Source organism: Salvelinus sp. IW2-2015, linkage group LG22, assembly GCF_002910315.2.
Source record: "Salvelinus sp. IW2-2015 linkage group LG22, ASM291031v2, whole genome shotgun sequence".
Taxonomy (NCBI): domain Eukaryota; kingdom Metazoa; phylum Chordata; class Actinopteri; order Salmoniformes; family Salmonidae; genus Salvelinus; species Salvelinus sp. IW2-2015.
This window is the reverse complement of record NC_036862.1, coordinates 10,114,432-10,138,775: the sequence shown is the minus strand read 5'-3', so window position 1 is coordinate 10,138,775 and position 24,344 is coordinate 10,114,432. Positions and strand designations below refer to the sequence as shown.

General features: G+C 41.0%; 1 protein-coding gene across 2 annotated transcripts; it reads left to right on the top strand.

The window, feature by feature from the left end:
• The first annotated feature begins 1,948 nt into the window (after positions 1-1,948).
• On the top strand, positions 1,949-23,836 carry LOC111949422 (kunitz-type protease inhibitor 2). Of its 2 annotated transcripts, none has more exons than XM_023966570.2 (7): positions 1,949-2,570; positions 16,241-16,309; positions 16,491-16,652; positions 16,786-16,866; positions 17,086-17,256; positions 20,000-20,041; positions 22,749-23,836. In XM_023966570.2, exons 1-7 carry the CDS (start codon positions 2,144-2,146, stop codon positions 22,943-22,945), a joined length of 1,149 nt encoding a protein of 382 aa, XP_023822338.1. In that variant the 5' UTR covers positions 1,949-2,143; the 3' UTR covers positions 22,946-23,836. The 2 variants fall into 2 exon arrangements, with proteins under 2 accessions (XP_023822338.1, XP_023822337.1); XM_023966569.2 differs by having other exon boundaries at positions 16,223-16,309.
• The last annotated feature ends 508 nt before the right edge of the window (positions 23,837-24,344 follow it).

Here is a 24,344-nt window from a genome sequence, read left to right as displayed (position 1 = left end):
AGACAACTGGGTCGGACTTCATTGGCTGATTTCTCCTGGTGATCAGCCAATCAAAGAAAGAAGAAAATTGACTACTTATAAATGGAGATTGGCTCAATGGCGCTGCCCATGCTGTCACAGACGATATAATAGCACAGATACAAAGATGAGTCCTCTATCTATCTCTATGAGCCTACATGACAGCCTGCCCTTTTTCTGGCCTGCAAATTGATTTGGACAACAACAAAAAAATATCTGTTTGCCCACCCCTGGCCTAGTGCATGAGGTATTCAAATCTTACCCTATGAGGTGTGGAGCCTTCTGGTTTTCTGTTCTACCTGATAATGAGTTGTATCCACCTGGCGTCCCAGGTCTAAATCAGTCCCTGATTAGAGGAGAATAATGAAGAGGGGAAAAAAGCAGTGGAACTGGCATCATGGTCCAGATTTGAATTTGAGGGGCCTAATGCTTCACCCTGGATTGACTTTCTATTTTCATTGGTTATTTATATCCAGAAAGCCTGAACCCCCATAAATCATGAACACAGCAGAGGAGAATATTTGGTCATTTTAAGGTGATTTATAAACATACACAACTGTCATACTGTAATGACAATGATTTAGTTGAATGTAACACACACCTAGAGGTTAATAGAGAGGTGGGTCAGCAACTAGAACAGGGGTTTCCAACCCTGTTCCTGGAGCCCTATCCTCCTGTAGGTTTTCGCTCCAACCCCAGGTGTTACTAACCTGATTTATGTTATCAACCAGCTAATTATTTGAATCAGGTGCTCTAGATTAGGGTTGGAGCAAAAACCTACAGAGCAGTAGCTCCCCAGGAACAGGGTTGGAGAGCCCTGAACTAGAGGGTTGCAGATTTAAATCCAATGTCAGATGGAAATAAATATGGTCAAGAGTGGGCCAGCAACGGGAGGGTCACTGGCATCAGTGTCCTAAATGCCATCTCCTGCCGTTGTGCCCTTGAGCAAGGCACCTAAAACTGTGCAGGCGCTCCACTGTGGCTGTCCTATGCTCCAACCTTTGAGTGTGTCTGTCTTTTTCGTACTTTTTCTTGCTCTTGACTGCACTCTAGTGGGGTGACATTCCATGTACCACTGGATATCAAGTTTATGGCAGAAGGGTAATGGTGACATCTTGTGGTATCTAAATAAAATGGATTCTCTATTGGGAGAGTGTAATGTAGACTACCTGTATTCAGGTACAGTATCTGTGTTAGTCTACGACAACAACAAAATAACTCAACTAGTGATTAGATTGAACGAATCCGAAGGCCTAACAATGGCTAAGTAAATATCTGATACGCCTGAATGTCACGCAAAAGAACACAGAAGAGGGACATTTTGAAAAAGTTCAACCTGACGTCACGCCCATAAGGACCCTTGGGGCGCTTCAGCAGGACGGAACGGGTTGGAACATTCAGATAGAAATATGAACAAATAATCCTCTCTAGGTCATTAGGAATCTAGCCTGGTCTCTAGACGTAACATAGTAAATGTCAATCCGGGACACTCAAATTACTATGACTACTTTGTAGCTACTTTGTAACTACTTAGCATGTTAGCTAACCCTTCCCCTAACCTTAATCATTTTAGCTAACCCTTCCCCTAACCTAACTCATAACCTTAACCCCTGGCCAACATTAGCCAGCTAGCTAACATTAGCCACAACAGATTAGAATTCGTAACATATCACGTTTAGCAAATTCATAACATATTGTACTTTTAGAAAATGCATAACATATCATTTGAATTGTAATACGTAACATATCATACGACATGGATGTTGGAAATCCAAAAATGAATACATACCATACGAAACATAATATACTTGTATTGAATTTACGTACAGAATAATACGGAATGCTCTGAGACCAGGTTGAGGAATCACGTTGACTATTCACAACATTTATATCTGCAACGTTCGAAAACGTTTGGTGACTGAACGTGGCCTTGTTCATTATTCCGTGGGCGGGGAAAAGAGCACCTCGGCTACGGTGTATTCAAGACAAAGGGAAGTCGCTTCAACAGGGAAGTAGTTTAACTTACTTCTTATAGCCTAAGAGAAATTGCTACTTCGATCAAGAAAAGCTTATTTGGAAGACGATTATTTACCTGGGCGAAGGCTTTCACGGGGGGAAAAAAACAATGAAACAGGTGTGGAGCTATGGTGTACTGTTCCTACTGCGGGCGGTACTGGTCCGCGGTCAGTTCGACGAAGAGAAACAAGGATGCGCTTGGGATGTGGACACCAACCCCGACCAAGGTCTTGACCCAAAATCCCTTGAAGCTGGAGCCAGACATTTGGCTCACCTGCCAGAGATATCAGACAGCAAGGGGTGTCAGGATGCGTGCTGCGGCAACCAGGACTGTCAGCTCGCTTTGATTGGAACCCCAGCGGATGGAACATCGGAGTGTTTTCTCGTCAGCTGCATGAAAGATGGAAAGGACGTCTGCGTGTTACAGTTCGATACACAGTTCAAGGTCTACCGCAAAAAGACTCAGCCCAAGACTACAAAAGTCGAAGTTGACGGTCTTAGTGAAGCTGTTGTCCCCAGGGAAGTCAACTCACCAGGTATGCATATTGCTCTTTAGGACAATGGAAATTCAGGTGCGTCATTGGCACTTCTAGGGACTGCTTTAGCCAAGTAACGTTAACGTTGGGTTAGCCTAGGCTATATCAGCCCTTTGACAATAGCCTATTTTTTTTTTGAGGGGGGGGGCAATATGGCTTATAAATTAGGGTCATGTGGCAGAGGACCATTCCCCAGCTCTGTCCTGGTTTTGCAATCCTTTTTTACCTAAGGAGTCATAGAGTACGTTATGCACTCTAGTAATTCAATATGACCTGGACTTTAGCGCCTCAGTCAGTTTAAGTGAGAAAATGACTTGTGGACCACCACTCAAGTTTATACAGTCTTTTCTCTATTTGATTCTTCCCATACACATTATCCTAGTAGCGACCTGTGCTCATTCTTCTGGATTTCATTCTCATTATTTCTAGATCGATCAATGGTGCTGTGTGTGCATCTCACATACGCCATGCACTGCTTTGCATACAGTCATACATTCGTAGCCAGGCCAGGTGCGTTTTCCAAAGTGGAACAATTAGGAAAGAGTGGTTTTTTTTTCTGTGCCTGGGGTATTGACTCCCATTGGAGTTTACAGGAAGTTGTTGTGTGTAGCAACTCCACCCAATTTCTCTGGCACGCACACTTACTTCCTGATAGGTGAGCTTTCATGGGGACATATGTTGCTTTCAAGACAACTGGGAACTCGGAAAACGAGGTCAAATTATGACGAAATTCGGAGCTCTAGTTTAGAAAGTGGCCCGAGTTCCCGAGTTTGATGAGCATGAAACGATTTTTCCCCTTCGGAGGTCTTTTTTCCGAGTTCCCAGTTGTCTTGAACGCTCGGAAGTCGGGGAGATTTCCGAGTTCCCACTTCGCAGTTGTTTTGAACGCCGTAAGAGACTGGGCCAACCAGTCAACCAGGTTTGCATGTGCACAACAGGATTGATTTGTGTAATCGGATGGAATGTTTTTCTGACCTGTAATAAAGTCGTGCTGAATGCAAATAATGTCCCAGAATATACATGTCTATAATAATGTGTGCTGGGACACACAAACATGCCTACAATACACATTGTCTCTCATTTGAAATGCTATGAACCACATTGTGGTTTTGACCGTCCTATGTGTCCACCCTGCTCCATAGGTGTGGAGAGACTCGGGGGTCAGCTCTTTTTGTCCTGTTTTGTTTGTCCATTCCAGCTCTCATGGTTTCACTCGGTATGTAAATCATAGGTAAATAAAAGCTTGAGAGACCTACAGCAGACCTACTAACTCCCCTCCTAGAAAGGTGATTTTTTTTTTCCTTTGGCAGCTAGGCCCTCATCGTACATTTTATTTATACTTATATTATTGTGTATTGTTGTTAATCATATTTTCATCTTGACCAATGAAGTTCACGATTTACTACTCTTTGACTATAAAAATTGCACTTTTTAAGCATTTAACTTCCCTGGGATATGTGGGACGGTAGTGTCACACTTGACCAAAAGCCAGAAAAAAATGCAGCGCCAAATTGAAATATATTACTATAAAAATCAATCTTTCATGAAATCACACATGAAAGACACCAAATTAAAGCTACACATGTTGTGAATCCAGCCAACATGTCTGATTTCAAAAAGTATTCATGGCGAAAGCACACCAAACGATTATGTTAGTTCAGTACATAGCCACAGAAAAACAGCCATTTTCCCAGCAAAAGATAGTAGTCACAAAAAGCAGAAATGGAGATAAAATGAATCACTAACCTTTGATGATCTTCATCAGATGACACTCATAGGACATCATGTTACACAATGCATTTATGTTTTGTTCGATAATGTGCATATTTATATCCACAAATCTCGGTTTACATTGGCGCCATGTTCAGAAATGCCTCCAAAATATCCTGAGAAATTGCAGAGAGCCACGTCAAATAACAGAAATACTCATCATAAACCTTGATGAAAGATACATGTTTTACATATAATTAAAGATACACTTGTTCTTAATGCAACTGCTGTGTCAGATTTCAAAAAAACGTTACGTAAAAAGCACACTATGCAATAATCTGAGACGGCGCTCAAACATAACAACATTTCTCCGCCATGTTGGAGTCAACAGAAATACGAAATTACATCATAAATATTCCCTTACCTTTGATCATCTTCATCAAAATGCACTCCCAGGAATCCTAGTTCCACAATAAATCGTTGTTTTGTTCGATAATGTCCATTACTTATGTCTAAGTAGCTACTTTTGCTAGCATGTTTAGTGCACATTGTCAAACGCTCGCGCAAATGCAGGCGAACTCGGACGAAAACTTCAAAAAGTTATATAACAGGTCGAATAAACTGGTCAAATTAAGTAGAGAATCAATCTTCAGGATGTTGTTATCATATATATCCAATAACGTTCCAACCGGAGCATTCCTTCATGTCTGTTCAAGTTATGGAGCGCAAGGCGATATCATGAGGAAAGCGCGTGACCAGACCACTGACTCATTCCCCTCCCATCCGGCCCCACAACACAGCATAAGCTTCATTCCACGTTCTACAGACTGTTGACATCTAGCGAAAGGCGTAGGAAGTGCAAACAGATCCATATCTTACAGGGAATTGAATCGGCGATGAGTTGAACATTGACCAGTCTCAGAATTCTCACTTCCTGTTTGGATTTTTTTTCTCAGGTTTTTGCCTGCCATATGAGTTCTGTTATACTCACAGACATCATTCAAACAGTTTTAGAAACTTCAGAGTGTTTTATATCCAATAGTAATAATAATACGTATATATTAGCATCTGGGACAGAGTAGGAAGCAGTTCACTATGGACACGCAATTCATCCAAAAGTGAAAATGCTGCCCCCTATCATAAAGAAGTTAAGCAATGTTTCCTTGTGAATTGAGCTGATCATCGTGACCAGCTTCAGTGTTAAACTATCGTCGGCTCTTTCCTCTTCCCACAGATAAGTTCTGCATGCCCAGGGTAGTGGGTTCCTTCCATACAACTCTATGCACAATGACGACGACTGAACAATTTACGCAGTAAATTTAAACATTTTAAAAAACATTTACTGGGAATAACTGTGCAGATGCAAAGTTTGGTAACAGAATAAAAACGAGGTCTCTCTTACTGTAATTCTGTTACCCAACTTTGCATCTGCACAGTTTTTAAAATGTTAAAATTTACTTTGTAAATTGTTCAAAGTAATCGTTGTGCATAGTTTGAAGTCAATGGTTTAAAAAAAAATTTTTATTTTTTATTTTAAAAACAGTCAGTGAAAAATCTGAGTCAGTGTAATTCTGTCACTGTGTAAATGCCCCGGGTTAAAAGACAGGCCATGTTAGGGTTAAGTATGTTTTCTTGGTAATTAGGCCAACCAATATCATTTTTTCCCTCTACATCTTACATTTCCCCCTGCCCCAACTTGTGTATTGTTGATCATTATTTAATGTGCATTTAATCTCCCAAAGTCCTAACTCCTGAACTGGATTTGGCAGTACGTGTTTTGTTTCAACTCAAACTGCCAAAACACAGAATGATTTTGTCAACACCTTTTTCAGCAGGCTCTACTGCTTAGTGAATTCCCTTGTCTTTTTCACAGCATTCGGTAGTGGTTCTATTGTTGTTGCTTTGCTGTAGGGCAGGGATGGGCAACTTTGATGGGGGTGGGGCCCCAAAAAATCGGAACTCATCGGCTAATTGAGTGACTGACATAACAATAGAAAACCTGCTGATGCACAACCAAATTTCGATAGTGCATCTTGTACACTGAACAAAAATATAAACGCAACATGTAAAGTGTTGGTTTCATGAGCTGAAATAAAATATCCCAGAAATTTTCCATTTCTCTCATTTTGTACACTTTTCTTTATATCCCTGTTAGTGAGCATTTCTCCTCTGCCAAGATAATCCATCCACCTGACAGGTGTGGCGTACCAAGAAGCTGTTTAAATGGCATGATGCCACAGGTGTACCTTGTGCTGTGGACAATAAAAAGACACTCTAAATGTGCAGTTTTATCATACAACACAATGCTACAGATGTCTCAGACTGTATGGCGTCGTGTGGACGACCGGTTTACTGATGTCAACATTGTTAACAGAGTGCCCCGTGGTGGGGTTACGGTATGGGCAGGCATAAGCTACGGACAACGAACACAATTTGGATCTGTACACAGTTCCTGGTAGCTAAAAAATGTCCCAGTTCCTCCATGGCCTGCATACTCACTAGACTTGTCACTCATTGAGCATGTTTGGGATGTGGGACAACATTCGGTCTACAATTTAAAGTGAATTAAATTTGAGTCTCAAGTGTAGTTCTGTTAGCTTGGAACGTGCAAAGTTCTAACGTGCATCACTATGGCAGTTTACTGCATATACTGTTGTCCTTTAAAAAAAATGGTCAAAATAGAATCTTCTCCTTAAGGTCACAAGCCTTGTCAGTGGTCATACACAGAGCATTACGCCTCTTGAAGTGGTAATCTACTGTTCAACAAAGTGTCCCACTCCAAACCACAGAAACCTCCACCACAGTGCACCCCATGGAGGGACAGGGAGACGTGCCAAAATTCATCTGTGGCTTGTGTTCAGACACACTCACTCCACTAGGGTCCTGGTGGAGTTCATCCTTAAGTGCTTCACATCAGTCCAGCAGGCTTCTAGTCCAACTCATGTCTGTTTCCTACTTTATGAGTAGGCTACTGAAAATAGAATTTATGGCTGTCCCCGACAAAAAAAATAATAATAATGTGTTGTCTGTTCTTTCGACCACTCGAAATGTTTAACCATGTATTTTTCCATATATAGACATCCTATGTATTTGCATCAAATCATCTACTGTATATGCATTGAGCTTTTCTGATGCTTTAAGGGAACTGTTTGACAAAATAATGAAGACACACATGACTAAAGGCAGTCCAACCGCAATTGATTTGATTGTGCCGTCTGGCTCAGAACATTTTTAAAAAGACAGCGAGAGACTGTGTGACTAGCACCCGTTGTCTCTCTCCTCCCTGCTGCAGCGACCGCCACAGAACGTCAATGTATAGCGCTGTGCGTGTTGCTGAAGCTGCAACAAAATTACAGCCATTTCTGACTGAAAAGTTACATTCCCGAAATTCCTAATTTGTTTAGGGAAAAACATTCCCTCAACCCTTGCCCTCTTTACATGACACGTTTAGGTGTTGCATTTACGTGACCAATAGGACATATAGCATATCATAATCACATCAATAAATTGGTTAAAATAAAAAATCTGAACACTAACACTTTACAGCAAAATGGCTGCAGAGGGCGTGACAAACTTGAAATGGGGGAATGTTTACTAGTTGTGCAGGAGGTAAAGGGGAAGTCATGTGTGGAATAAATTTGTTTAGTTGTGGAAAATATGGTATGGAGCAAGCTCTGTGTGCATATTAGGCCTATGTGTGCCAAACAGGTGTTAGATTACAAAATAATCTTTCTGACTGTTTGGAATAATGTAAAAAAACACCAAATAAATGATAAGCGTGCCAGAGTTTCTAGTAAAGCCTTCATTACAGCGAAGACTAAACAGTCTCATTCATTCATTAATGCAATTTCCGAAATGGAACGGTTTAGGCCTATTTATTTTTTACGCTAATTATTCAAAGGTCGCTTTGTTTTATTTTAAAACTACAATGCTTGATTGCATTTCACATCATGAATGACTCGTGATGACATGAACGAATAAATGATTGGTACAGTAGCCTATATAAGTATTGCAATATAGGCCTGAGTAAGTTATGGTATTAAAACTAAAACAGGATGTGCTCTTAGGCCTACAGGTCGATGGTGGTTATACAAGGCTGCTATACTAAGCTTACTAATGATAATGACATGATCATAAAAGTAATAACAATAAGGAGATCAAGGAAAATGGAGGAGGATTATTATTATTATAGGCTATTAACCAAAAACTTAAACAGGGAACAGAAGCTGGATCTGTCTTACATTAATATACAGTGCATTCCAAAACTATTCAGACCATTCACTTTATCCACAATTTGTTACATTACAGCCTTAATTTAAAATGGATTGAACAGTTTTTTTTCTTCCACTCAATCTACAGACAATACCCCATAATGACAAAGCAAAAACCGGTAGGAAGGTAAACGATCTAGAGCAGGTTTTCATCAGATCTCTCTGTACTTTGCTCCGTTCATATTTCCCTTGGTCCTGAATAGTCTCCCAGTCCCTGCTGCTGAAAAACATCCCCACAACATGATGCTGCCACCACCATTCTTCACCGTAGGGATGGTACCATGTTTCCTCCAGATGTGACGCTTGGCATTCAGGCCAAAGAGTTTTTAATCTTGGTTTCATCAGACCAGAGAATCTTGTTTCTCATGGTCTGAGAGTCCTTTAGGTGCCTTTTGGCAAACTCCAAGCGGGCTGTCATGCCTTTTACTGAGTGGCTTCCGTCTGGCCACTCTACCATAAAGGCCTGATTGGTGGAGTGCTGCAGAGATGGTTGTCCTTCTGGAAGGTTCTCCCATCTCCACAGAGGAACTCTGATCTCTATCAGTGACCATTTGGTTCTTGGTCACCTCCCTGACCAAGGCCCTTCTCCCCTGATTGCTCAGTTTGGCCAGGTGGCAAAGAATGATGGAGGCCACTGTCTTCTTGGGGACCTTTACTGCTGCAGAAATGTTTTGTTACCCATCCCCAGATCTGTGCCTCGACATAATCCTGTATTGGAGATCTATGGACAATTCCTTCAACCTCATGGCTTGGTTTTTGCTCTGACATGCACTGTCAACTGTGGGACCATTTTATTTATACATGCATACATACATACATGTGCCTTTCCAAATGATGTCCAATCAATTGAATTTACCACAGGTGGACTCCAATCAAGTTGTAGAAACATCTCAAGGATGATCGATGGAAACAGGATGCACCTGAGCTCAATCTTGAGTCTCATAGCAAACGGTTTGAATTAGGGATGCACGATATATCGGTGAACATATCGGAATCGGACAATATTAGGTAAAGATGCGTACATCTGTATCTGCCCGACGTCTACTTTAATGCCGATGTGCAAAACCGATGTCAAAGCTGACATCCATACCTATATAACGTAGGTACATGATGTAATAACGGCATGAAAAATACAGCACTAACCTAGCCCACAATGTCTGCTGTGGGCATCAGGCAGTCAACAAGTCGAGCAGTCATTTGAAAGAGTAAGAACATTTCTGCGAGACAACTCAAAGGCGAAATCCATTAACACCAAGATGATGGAATTAATTGCCCTTGACAATCAACCGTTCTGTCGTGGGTGATGATGGCGTTCGTGACTGGTCGAGCACCAGTACACGCTACCAAGGGTGCTATTTTTCAGATGTTGCCCTACCGGAGTTAACACAGTAATAGCGTCACTGTTATTAGCTTCACGGCATACAATGTAACACCTTTTGGGTCTGCGTGTCAAAAAAGATAGATACACGTCAAATAACACTATTTGACAATAACACTATTGACGCGTTAAATAAGCTTTTAATTTGACATGTCAAAAAAGTTCTATTATAGAATGTTGTGTGTTCTGAATTTGAACCTGCAAGCCAACTGCCACCACTACTATCAGTAGCACTGTCAAAGCTGTACAAAAAAGTATTCTAACACCGGCCACGAACGATGTGTTTACAATACCGCGTTGGTAATAAACCATTATTTGTTCGACCACAACTTCTGGGGTAGCTAGCTAGCTTTAGCTTGGTACCTAGCTAGCAACAATACAACAGGCCTGAAAACAATGACCAGTAGAAACTGCAGTCATTTTTGTTATTCTTAGCAATGATTTGCTGTTCGCCGATTGAAATTGAACTTCAGTTCATGAAAATAAATAGCTAGCCAGCTACTTAACCCTGTTCCCCAAAGCTAAAGTTATAAGCAGCCAGCTAGCTTCATCTGGCTAGTGAAGCTCGACCGGACTGTGTTATGAGTTGTGAAGCTAGCCACAATAAGGATTAGGCACAATAGTGGAATTTGCAGTTTGCCTTCAAAATAAAAGTGCATATTTGAAAGTAATGCAGAAGGTTACAATTGGTGGAAACATACCTTATTTAGACTAGATAATGGTAAACAAGGTTGGAATGTGAAGCAATGAAATGGGCTATTAGTTTACTCCGTGACACCCACAGAACCCAACTGTGAAGAGTTGACGCAAATATTAGCGTTATAGCTCTTATCGCGGGACTGTGACTGTGAAATCACCTCCCCAGTCAGTCTATTGTGTGTATTGACATTCATATTGCACTGCACAGCTTTACCTAAGGATTGGGGGTCAATGAAATGGAGTAACAGTATACTCAATACACTATCTTTTTTCCCAATGTCCTCCTCAGAGTAATCAGACTCAAAAATCCACGCAGTATTGTTTTCCTCAGGAATAGTGTTAAATACACATAGGTTGACAATAAATGTGGCTCAATTCAGTTGTTTCAGAGTCCCGCAATAAGAGCTACGGCGCTAATGTTCTCTGGGTGTCACTGAGTAGACTGATACCCCATGTCATCGATCCACAAACCATACTGTAGGTAAGGCTGTACAGTGAAATAAGTTTGCCCACAATGCAATTCTAAAGTATAATATTTCCAGTGTGATTTCACCAAATTTGTCAGATTAACAAATTGTTATTTGTTGATTTTTATATAACATTCCAACCTCGTTTAGCATGATCTATTCAATTATGGCATAATTCTACTATTTGTATTCATTTGCATCACTGTCAATGACATACTTTTATTTCGAAGGCTAACCGCAAAGTTCACTATTGTGGCTAATTCTTATTGTGTCTAGCTTCACATAGATGGGTTCGACCACCATTAATAAAATAAGAACCGTCTTATAAATTAGGGTTATTTTAGATGATGACACCTGGCTATATAGTTAGCTAGCTAACAATAGCTACCTTAACAGATTGTCGTTTGCTATGTTTTTGGGGAAGAACATTGTTTGCATCTTTACCAGCATCATAGCATACGTGTGGATGAATCGGTGTGACATATGAAATACGAGTGATAGTGTAATAAATACGTAAAAAATTTATGAACGTGTTAAATTATGTGACATGTAGTCCTATTCAGGTCCTGATTGGTCAACAAGCTTATTTAACGTGTATCTTTTTTGACACGCAAAGACCCAAACGGCGTTCCATAGAAATAGGTTTTTGATTATGTTTTACTGGTAATGGGGCCATATGTAAATGTCAACAAAATAGCTTTTGTGTGTGTAACCTTTTTATTTAACTAGGCAGGTCAGTTAAGAGCATTTTTATTTACAATGACGGCCAAACCCGGACGACGCTGGATCAATTATGCGCAGTCATATGGGACTCCCAATCACACCCAGATGTGATACAGCCTGACTTCGAACCAGGGACTGTAGTGACGCCTCTTGCACTGAGATGCATTGACTTAGACTGCTGTGTGTGTGTGTGTGTTAACTATTTACCTGTACTAGAATGCTTAATAGGCCGCTAAATTTTTTAATATTGGTATCGTTTTTTTTAGCCAAGGAAAATATCGACTTTCGGTATCGGCCAAAAATGTAATATCGGTGCATTGATTATTTTTATATATATATTTTTATATACATTTGCAAAAATGTCAACCTGTTCTCACCTTGTCATTATGGGGTATTATGTGTACAATACCAGTCAAATGTTTGGACACATTTACTAATTCTAGGGTTTTGTTTATTTTTACTATTTTCTACATTGCAGAATAATAGTGAAGACATCAAATCTATGAAATAACACATATGGAATCATGTAGTAAACAAATCAAAATATATTTGAGATTCTTCAAAGTAGCCACCCTTGATGACAGCTTTGCACACTCTTGGCATTCTCTCAACCACCCTCATGAGGTAGTCACCTGGCATGCATTTCAATTAACAGGTGTGCCTTGTTAATTTGTGGAATGAATTTTCTTCTTAATTTGTTTGAGCCAATCAGTTGTATTGTGACAAGGTGGGGTGGTATACAGAAGATTGCCCTATTTGGTAAAAGACCAAGTCCATATTATGGCAAGAACAGCTCAAATAAGCAAAGAGAAACAACAGTCCATCATTACTTTAAGACATGAAGGTCAGTCAATCTGGAAAATTTCAAGAAGTTTCTTCAAGTGCAGTCGCAAAAACCATCAAGCTCTCACCAGGACTGCCACAATTAACTCATAGGTCATTTTTAAAGGCTCAGTTGGAACAATAAAACAGAACCAGAACCATTTAATGTGAGTCTCAACTACTAAGCTAGTTAGTTTTACATCATCCTTTTTGAGGTGTAGAGTGTTTGTCATGTGCATAGCTAGTGTTATGATTACCCTATACCAAACCGGTTAAGCGACCTCTATACGATGAGATGAACTGCATTTTTCACAAGGGTTGGCTTGAGCCGTACTCTACAAAGTCTCACCTCGGGATCAACTGCTCATGGTCAGGCTCTTGCGGTTGGAGCTAATATGTATATATCGGATCATATCTGTGCTGTGTCTATTGTAGCTCAGGCTTACTTCCACGACCATCCAATGAACGTCTTCTCTGGTTCCTTTGGGTCATGTGAGCCTTCTGTCATTGTGTTTTCCAAATTCTTATTGGACTAGTAGATGGGAGTGAGAAAGGAGATGGGTAACTCTAGTGAAAATGTCTTGCCAAAGGATCTAGCGTATTCAAATATATATGAAAAAAAATATGTATGTGATCTGAAAACAAGATTGAAAGATGTCTGCAGGAAGAATGGAGTGTCTTTTGGTTAATGAACTACAGTAAATAAGTTGGATTTATTTACGGTAACGGAATTTCATCATCGGTCCTTGAGCTGTACTACACATAAATGCACAATTATGGATATGAATGTAATTCTCTTCATAGTGACGCATCCTAAATAAGTAAACAAAGGTACAAATCTGCAATATCCATTTTTTTGCATATTTGGGTCTTATTCTATACACTGGCTATTATTTTAATGAGCTCCGCCCCCAAACAAGACAAAATTTGGTTGGACCGGACCAAATCTGAACCAATTGTAGACGTTTTAATAAGTTTGGACATCAAAGTAGAGTACAGTAGAGTACAGTCTGCGTGGTCAAAGAGCTCTTTTCATGTCATCCAACAAATGTGAACGCCTGGAGTCTGTTAAACGGCATTGGCACTCGGATTGAAACCGGTGATATTGTCAGTGTCAATAAGGATGCATGAGAAGAAAATAACCCCATACCTACTGTAAAATATAGTGGTGGGTCTTGCTTCCACTGGTCCATTTGTTAAGGTCAATGGCATCATGAACTTTACCTAGTACCAGGACATTTTAGCCCAAAATCTGGTTGCTCGTGGACTGAAGCTTGGCCGCAAGTGGATATTCCAGCAAGACAATAACCCCCAAGCGCGCATGAAAATTGTTAATTGACCACAAAATAAACATTTTGCAATGGCCGTCTCTGTGTTTGAATCCCATTTGAGAACCTGTGGTTTGAATTGAAGAACTACAGACGCCTCAAGTCCTGAACTGGCAGCTTCATTAAATAGTACCCGCAAATCACCAGTCTCAACGTCAACAGTGAAGAGGCGACTCCGGGATGCTGGCCTTCTAGGCAGAGTTGCAAAGAAAAAGCCATATCTCAGACTGGCCAATAAAAGATTAAGATGGGCAAAAGAACAGATACTGGACAGAGGAACTCTGCCTAGAAGGCCAGCATCCCGGAGTTGCCTCTTCACTGTTGACGTTGAGACTGGTGATTTGCGGGTACTATTTAATGAAGCTGCCAGTTCAGGACTTGAGGCGTCTGTTTCTCAAACTAGACCCTAATGTACTTGTCCTCTTGTTCAGTTGTGCACCGGGGCCTCCCACTCTTTCTCTTCTGGTTAGAGCCCCCCCCAAAATGTAATACTTTCTGAAGGCTCTGCTCCAAGTAGGGCTGGGCGATATGGCCTTAAAATCATATTTTTTTCCTGACTAATGGTCGATTCAAGGTACAGTGCATTTGGAAAGTATTCAGACCCCTTTTTCCACATTTTGTTATGTTAGTCTAATTCTGAAATGGATTAAATAGATTTTTCCCTTATCAATCTACACACAATACCACATAATGACAAAGTGAAAACCCAAACTCAACAAATAAAAAAACATATCACATTTACATAAGTATTCAGACTCTTTACTCAGTACTTTGTTGAAGCACCTTTTTAGCAGCAATTACAGCCTCGAGTCTTCTTGGGTATGACGCTACAAGCTTGACACACCTGTATTTGGCGAGTTTGTCCCAGTCTTCTCTGCAGATCCTCTCAAGCTCTGTCAGATTGGATTGCTGCACAGCTATTTTCAGGTCTCTCCAGAGATGTTCGAGCATGTTCAAGTCCAGGCTCTGGCTGGGCCACTCAAGGACATTCAGAGACTTGTCCCGAAGCCACTCCTGCGTTGTCTTGGCTGTGTGCTTAGGGTCGTTGTCCTGTTGGAAGGTGAACCTTCGCCCCAGTCAGGTCCTGAGTGCTCTGGAGCAGGTTTTCAGCAAGGATCTCTCTGTACTTTGCTCTGTTCATCTGTCCCTCGATTCTGACTAGTCTCCCAATCCCTGCCGCTGAAAAACATCCCCACAGCATGATGCTGCCACCACCGTGCTTCATTGTAGGGTTGGTGCCAGGTTTCCTCCAGACGTGAAGCTTGGCACTCAGGCCAAAGAGTTCAATCTTGGTTTCATCAGACCAGCAAATCTTGTTTCTCATGGTCTGAGAGTCTTTAGGTGCTTTTACTGAGGAGTGGCTTTCGTCTGGAAGCCACTTCTGTGTTTGTAAACATTTCTATAAACCCTTTTTTCGCTTTGGCATTATGCGGTATTGTGTGTGTGTGTGTGTGTGTGTGTGTGTGTAGATTAATGAGGGGAAAAAATGTATTTGATACATTTTAGAATAAGGCTGTGATGTAACGTGGAAAAAGTTAGAGGGGGCTGAATACTTTCCGAATGCACTGTATGCATGCATACATACATACATACATACATACATACATACATACATACATACATACATACATACATACATACATACATACATACATACATACATACATACAGTTTCAATATGGTAGACATTGCATTTGTTTTTATCAAGTTTACAAACTATAATTTCAAGTTTATCAAAGTTTCATATCTTCAACTTCTCAGATTCAGTTTTCAAATTCAGTTCTCTAAATTCAGATTAAAACCCAGAGACAACATCCTGGTACTTAGACAGCTAGGAAGGATAAGACCAAAAAGACAACATGAGAACAAGTGGACATAAATTAAAATGAAAAAAAAAACAGGTTCTTGTGATACAGGCATTTGGAATATTGTGCAAAAACAAAGTTATATCGTCCAGCCCTAACTCCTAGGCATGCTCTGAATCCTGAATATGTGCATTTTGTTACTACAAAGATTAGCTAAATAAATTTGTCTTGACACATTGCATCATTGGTTAATAACAGGGAAGCTGATCTCTGATTCGCTGAGATTATTTTCCTATGCCAAAAGTAGAAGTGCTGGCCTATTCAAGTACACTGGCTGGGAAGCATGTGATTTTTACAGCACAGGTCAACATACTGTATCCATGGTGACAGTGTAGTGTGGGATCACTGTAATTCAAACATTTTTGACTAACGTTAAAATGGGTCCCTAGCTGCCAGTTCTGAGGATTCTGCCAGTTCTGAGGATCCTGCCAGTTCTGAGGATCTCCTTCCCAAGATGACATCAGATGACTTTATCGGCAAGTTGTCTATTTTTCTCACTCCTGTTTCTTTTTATTCCTGTTGTCTTTCCTTCCCTGTAAATTTAAATTGATAACTGTTTAGTGAATGATATGCTCTCTCTCCTTCCTATTCTCTCTTAATCTGTCACTTCCTGTTTTAGTGGTGCTGACCTTCAAACTTTTTCTCCTGTCCAATTAGAGCTGTGCCAGGCCAGTCCAGAAACGGGGCCGTGCCGCGCCTCCTATCGCCACTACTACTACGACAGCTCCACCGGCGCCTGCCAGCCCTTCACCTACGGAGGCTGCCTTGGCAACAAGAACAACTATGATACCGCCGAGACGTGCCTCGCCACCTGCACAGGTGCTCTTCAACCTCCCCCTCTCTCACCTCCTCCCATTATTACCTGACACTACTCACCCCCCACCAACGCCAACAGCCTCCCCACCCAGCAACCCCTCCCCCTCTGACATTGACTTATTTTTAATCTTTCCAGTGACCGTCGTCCCTGGCTCTAAGGGAAGGAAAGGGTCTGGTGCAAACAAAGCTACAGATGACAAGCGCATTGAATATAAAGGTAACTGGATAGAGGACATATATTTCTGCAGTATGGCTTTTGGCTAGCTCCTTTTTATGTTGCGTTTCAGTGTAAACCATTCCCCCTGCACAGTGTAGTTAGCTGTTCTGGGATCAGTCTCAAACATGTCCTTCCTGATGTGATTGCCTTTTTCACAAGTTGAGGTTATCAGGTTTGAGATCAGTTCTGATTGTCCCCTGCTCCTCCTCTCCTCCACAGATGCTTGCGTGGTGGCCTCGGACTCGGGCCCTTGCCGTGCTGCCTTCACTATGTTCTACTTTGACCACAGCACTAGCTCCTGCCAGCATTTCATCTACGGTGGCTGCAAAGGAAACAGCAACCGTTACCGCACACTGGACGAATGCATGGCCCGGTGCACTGGAGAGGACGGTAAGGATGGACTGCATTTCAGCGATATGATAAATGGGATGATAATATAAATTGTGTGGTTATGGGAGTGATTTAAGTTAGCTTCAGCCTTCTCACAGAGTTCAAAATCCCCCTTGGAATATTTCACATTTTGTTGCGTGAAAAGTGATTGAAATGGATTTCATTGTGTTTGTCATTGACCTACACAAAATACTTCATAATGTCAAAATGAAAAGAAAATTCGACAAATGTTTACAAATTAATATAAATATTTACCCCTTTGTTTAGGCAAGCCTACATTAGTTAAGGAGTAACATTTGGCTTAACAAATCACATAATAAGCTACATGGACTCACTCTGTGTGAAATAATAAGGGTCGACATGATTTTGTTTTATGACTAACCCTTCCTCTGTCCCCCATACACACACACAGACCAGGGAGCTTTTCAATAGCGTCATAAAGAAGGGCAGTGACTGGTAACAATAACAAATGTAATGTCTCTTTAAGCATGGTCAAGTTAATAATGATGCTGTGGAGGATGTATTAAAGCCATCCAGACACAACAGAATCAGTAGTCTTTCCGAACTGAGCTGCAGGGTAGGAAGGAAATGTCGCCATGAGGCCATTGGTGATTTTTAAAACAGCTACAGGGTTCGATGGCTGTGAAGGGAGACAACTGAGGATGGATCAACAACATTGTAGTTACTCCACGATCGTGCTGAATGATTAGTGCTTTTTGAGGATGGTTCGATATTTTTTTATTTTTAATAATCACGTAATTTTTTTTTTTTTTACATTAAATGCACTCTGCATTATGTGGTTGAATTCTGTAACACGGAATAAAACAATTAACAAACGTCTTATGGTGGTAGTGACTTCCCATGACTGCTTATCACTTATTAACCGTCAGTTATACACAACAAATATTTCATTAAAATAGTCGTGTGAATTACATTTGTTTTATTCGATGACTTTATTTAATTCCAAGTCATCTCTTCTCTATAGAGCTGCTGTCTTGACAACGTCACTATTTTAGTAATTCTTCAAAGTAAATAAGCATACATTCATAACTGCTGAATACCAATACTTTGCGAAGCGACTGCTCTCTATGTATCCCCTCTCGATCCCCACATTCTTGTCTCTTACATAGCAGGCGTAAAAGAAACAGAACGGACAAGTAGCAATGGATTATGGTCATTGTAGTTAGTTTATCACAGAACACGTGATCATTTTGTAGAACATTGGCCTGTTGAAAACATTGCACAGTTCGTGCATGATCATATTTATATCTAGAGCAACTGCAGCTTAATAGTCCTAAAACCCGGAAATGAGTTATCTCTGGTTCGTTCAGCCATTCCTATAGGGAAAGAATAGGGTTTAGGGATAAACTCCAAAAATAAGGTCTGAGGTTAACACCGGCTTAGGAGATCTTTATACGTTTTGTTCTATGACATAATATCCATAGGTTAACGTGACATTTTATGAATTATGAGAAATTCACAGCGACATTAGCTGATGACGATTATCTCATAGAACAAAACGTATAAATTCTCCTAAACTTGTGTTTACAACAGACCTTATTTTTGGCGTTTATCTCAAAACTAAATTTATTTCCACATAGGCTTTGTCCAGCTAACCATGACGGAGTTGAGGCGTCCCTATGCTTCCCACCTCCCGAAACAATTCAGAAGAGTTTGTGCAGTATTATGACATTTTGCAACGTTTTGGACTTCGGTGAGGGTTTTTTCGGGTGTTGGGGCACATTTCTTTTCTGGAGGTAAGCTGAAGTTTGGAGACCAAGTTAACACCCTTTCGTCGGTGATTTGGTCAACAGCAGAGGTTCTTCAATAAAGTCTTCGTTGTCATTCAACGAGAGACGACTCGTTTTCATGCACATCTTTTCATTCAAAAATACTGCACCAAACATCTTGGTTAGATGTAAAATTGCGTGACTAAAATCTCGGCAACGTCAAAATGAATGACAGATTTTTTTTGAATAGTCTTTGATTAATTCTGACTTGGAAGAAGTGACTACAGTCTCAAAATGGACAAACAGTACTATTGCTGCTTTTTTTACAAGTTTTTCAAGCGAAGGTCTTTTAAGGAAGTATGTAAGCACACCTGTTCGGTTCGTCTAGCCGAGTTTGGCTAAATGGAATTATAATAATTGAAACATTGTTCAATTATTTTAAAAAAACAAAATAACCGACATATCAGTTAATCGCTAGGCACTAAACCACAATAATCGCTTAAATAACAGACTGAAAAGAATATGAATATTCTAAAACATGCATTAAAGTAATACTGCAAAAAACAGCAAAGGAACAAAGTTTTTTTGCCTAAATACAAAGCCTTATGTTTGGGGAAAATCCAACAGAACACGTCACTGAGTAACTGCCGCCTTATTTTGAAGCACGGTGGTGGCTGCATCATGGTATGGGTATGCTTGACATTGGCAAAGACCGGGGAGCTTTTCAGGATAAAATAAATGGGATGGAGCTAAGCACATGCAAAATCCTAGAGTTCAGTATGCTTTACACCAGGCACTGGGAGAGGAATTCACCTTTCCTACTTGGAGACAATGAAATGTGAGCGTTCAATGCCTGCGCTCCCATTCCAACACCAAATTGAATATTCATGGTCTTCAGACTTTCAATAGTCAAGTCAACAAGAAGACATTTGGAAGGATGTTCACGTGAGGCAAGGATGAAGTGGATGTAGTGATATATATTTTTCTCTTTTCCGATTCCATCCTTTTCACAGGTGAGCATGGGAAACACAATGGCCGTAACCGCATGACACCAGGTAAGCTAACCTTCCTTAAGTTCTAGGCTGGCTGGGAGGTTTAAAGGGTTGTGTTCTACCGGGTGTGATATAGCAGCACTTAACAGTTCTGAATACAACTTCAGGAGAGTCTCTAAAGAGGTTTGGGATTCACATTTTCTGGGGGGGGGTGTATATGAACTTGGCTTGTGCGAGTCAGAATGGCTCATAGGAGCAGGAGCCCATCTCCTGTTTCTGCAGCTTGAGGTACAAGTACAACCCCCGGACAGAACGCTAGTCTATCGCAGGGCATTACCACCAATCTGTCTACTTAATGCTGAGTGCCTCAGGCCCCATTTGTACGGTCTTTGGTATGACCCGGCCGGGGATCCAACTCCAAACCTTTCAATCTGAGGGTGCGGACACTAACCACAAGCCACTGAGTTGGTCTCATTGATAAAATTAGACACTTATAGACAACACCACGTGATGTGAAACCAAAGAGCGATAACAAACAACCGATACATTCACTGAGAATATACTGTGTAGAAGACCATTAGGAACACCTTTCTTTTGCCTCAATTCGTCAGGGCATGGACTCTACAAGGTGTCAAGTGCTCTACAGGGATGCTGGCCCATGTTGACGCTAATGCTTCTCATAGTTGTCAAGTTGGCTGGTCGGCCTTTGGAACCGTTCTTGATACAGAAGGGAAACTGTTGAGGAAAAACCCAGCAGTGCTTCAGTTCTTGATACTCAAACGGTGCGCCTGGCACCTACTACCATACCTTCTTCAAGGCACTTAAATCCTTTGTCTTGCCCATTCAGCCTCTGAATGGCATACACACAAGCCATTTCGCAATTGTCTCGAGGCTTAAAAATCCTTCTTTAACCTGTCTCCTCTACTTCATCTACACTGATTTTGAAGTAGATTTAATGTCCAATAAGGGATCACAGCTTTCACCTGGTCAGTGGAAAGTGCTGGTGTTCATAATGTTTTGTACACTCACTGTATACTCCCCTACGTATTTATTTGGACAGTGACGCTCCAACTTTTGGATTTGAGATCAAATGTTTCAGCGCCAGTACAGACAGAATGTCACCTTTTTGAGGTTATTTTCATACATACATACTTCGGAAACTATTCAGATCCCTTGACTTTTTCCACATTTTGTAACGTTACAGCCTTATTCTATAATGGATTTAAAAAAATATATCCTCAGCAAGCTACACACGATACCCCATAATGACAAAGCAAAAATGTTTTGGGGGGAGATTTTTGCAGATGTATACATATTTATTTTATTTATTTACATAAGTATTCAGACCCTTTGCTATGAGACTCAAAATTGAGCTTGTGTGCATCCTGTTTCCATTGATCATCCTTGAGATGTTTCTACAACTTGATTGGAGTCCACCTGGAGTAAATTCAATTGATTGGACATGATTTGGAAAGGCGCGCACACACGCCTGTCTATATAAGGTCCCACAGTTGACAGTGCATGTCGGAGCAAAAACCAAGCAATGAGGTCGAAGGAATTGTCCGTAGAGCTCCGAGACAGGATTGTGTCGAGGCACAGATCTAAGGAAGGTTACCAAAACATTTCTGCAGCATTTGAAGGTCCCTTAGAACACAGTGGCCTCCATCATTCTTAAACGGAAGAAGTTTGGAACCACCAATGCTTCCTAGAGCTGGCCGCCCGACCAAACTGAGCAATCGGGGGAGAAGGGTTTTGGTCAGGGAAGTGACCAAGAATCCGATGGTCACTCTGACAGCCCGGAGTTCCTCTGTGGAGATGGGAGAACCTTCCAGAAGGACAACAATCTCTGCAGCACTCCACCAATCAGGCCTTTATGGTAGAGTGGCCAGACGGAAGCCACTCCTCAGTTAAAGGCACATGACAGCCTGCAAGATTCTCTGGTCTGATGAAACCAAGATTGAACTCTTTGGCCTGAATGCCAATCGTCACGTCTGGAGGAAACCTGGCACCATCCCTACGGTGAAGCATGGTGGTGGCAGCATCTTGCTGTGGGGATGTTTTTCAGCGGCAGGGACTGGGAGACTATTCAGGATCGAGGCACAGATGAACGGAGCAAAGTACAGAGATCCTTGATGAAAACACGCTCCAGAGCGCCCAGGACCTCAGACTGGTTCACCTTCCAACAGGACAACGACCCTAAGCACACAGCCAAGACAGTGCAGGAGTGGCTTCGGGACAAGTCTCAATGTCCTTGAGTGGCCCAGCCAGAGCCCGGACTTGAAACCGATCGAACATCTCTGGGGAGACCTAAAAATAGCTGTGCAGCAACGCTCCCCATCCAACCTGACAGAGCTTGAGAGGATCTGCAGAGAAGAATGGGAGAAACTCCCCAAATACAGGTGTGCCAAGCTTGTAGCGTCATACCCAAGAAGACTCAAGGCTGTAATCACTGCCAAAGGTGCTTCAACAGAGTACTGAGTAAAGTGGTTTTTAAATGTGATATATATTTTTTTTCTTCTCAATTTGTCCAAATACTTATAGCACCTTCAAATGGGAGGACTAGATGCATAAAGTGCTTTAATTTCTAAGTGGTAAAAGGGGTATTTATGAAAATACCCTCAAATAAAATATCTGTACTATTGCCTCATATAAAACATTTGATCCAAAATCCTGGAGTATAGAGCCAAATTAAAAGTTTTAGCTTCACTGTCCAAATAAATACGTAGGGGAGTGTACTCAATAAATAAATGCGTTCTTCCTTGCCCTCCAGCGTTCTTCCTGGTGGCTACGCTGGCAGTGATTTCAGCCCTGATCCTGGTGGGTCTGATCCTCATCACCATCCGGCGCTCCAGGCTGCAGCGTGACCACCGCCTCCTCAGCGACAAGGAGGACCTGCTCCCCTACGAGCAGCTGTCTGAGGAACAGCTGCCCGAGGAAGAGCTCCCCAAAGTGGCCACCGCACCATAAGGAGGGAGCCCCCCCCCTCCTGCTCCTGCAGAACGCCATGGAGCCACTGTCGCCTTACTCCACTGTCACTTTCCATTCTAAATATCACTGACCCAGAATGCCTGCATCTGCTGATTTGTCAAGGGATGTATTCATATACAATGGGAAAGTGTTAATTTGTTAATTATGGCTTTTTGTCCGAATAGCCACTGTACTAATTACTTAGATAAATTGACCACCCGAGAGGTGTTTAGGCCAGGGTTTGACGTTTTAGTGAGTGATTTAGACTGAGCTTGACTTTTTCAGATCGTAGTGAATTTCTGCTGCTGTCATTTACTTTTGTTTATTTAAAAGGCTGAAATTTTGACGGGCAGTCTCCCATCACAGATTAATTCTAATCCTGGAGTTAAACACAAACTCAATGGAGAATCTCCACTTTTAAAATGCTTTTTAGTCCAGGATTAGGCACGTCAATGTGTGTCCAGGAAACCCCACCTGAATGTGGTTTTAAAACCTTTTGTGACCTTTGCTTTAGTTAATGAACGATCTGCTATACTATGCACTCTTTTACCTGTGAGATGTTATTTTGTACGCCTATATTCAATGGCAAAATTGCCTTTTTAAATCAAGATATAATAAAGTAAATTTAATGAATGAATAAAATATGTAGTGCAACATGTTTTACTTACAATTTAAATCTTAAACGTGACATGGATGACATGACCATTATTTTTCATGATTTACACTAATACCGAACACTTATCTCTTCCATGTTGAATGTAAATGTTCAGTGGCTTATTGTGGGCTTTGTTGTTCTACTTGAAATGCAGCAGAGAGATGGATGATGTCAACAGTGCGTCCTCTGTATTAACTACTGAATGCATTTACTAAATAAAATATACTGGTACTTTTTTTTGATTGCTGAATGTCTCTTTATAAAGCAAATTCTGTACAATGCAGTGCAAAGTGCCTCACATAATGACTAAAACATAATACATTTATAAATGAGTACATAGATAAATGAAGATGGTTAAACAGTAGACAATTAAAAGTGCCCTAGGTAAAAGGTATGTGCTTTTTCTTAATGTCAACAGTTTGTCAACTCACTCCCATCTGCATGTTTTACTAGAGATTGGAGAGGACAGGGCTGGAGTTTTTCTTACCTCTAGAGGGCAGAAGTGACCATGATACATACCAGTGGTGGAAAAAGTACCCAATTGTCATACTTGAGTAAAAGTAAAGATACCGTAATAGAAAATGACTCAAGTAAAAAAAGTCACCCAGTAAAATACTACTTGAGTTAGTCTAGAAGTATTTGGTTTTAAATATACTTAAGTATCAAAAGTAAAATATAAATCATTTCAAATTCCTTCTATTAAGCAAACCAGACGTCACCATTTTCTTATTTTTTACATTTACG

Coding starts and splice junctions, on each gene's coding strand:
- LOC111949422 (XM_023966569.2), top strand. CDS start 2,144: ATGAAACAGGTGTGGAGCTATGGTGTACTGTTCCTACTGCGGGCGGTA. Junction 16,310..16,490: donor GACATCAGATGACTTTATCG/GCAAGTTGTCTA, acceptor CTGTCCAATTAG/AGCTGTGCCAGGCCAGTCCA. Junction 20,042..22,748: donor CCGTAACCGCATGACACCAG/GTAAGCTAACCT, acceptor CTTGCCCTCCAG/CGTTCTTCCTGGTGGCTACG.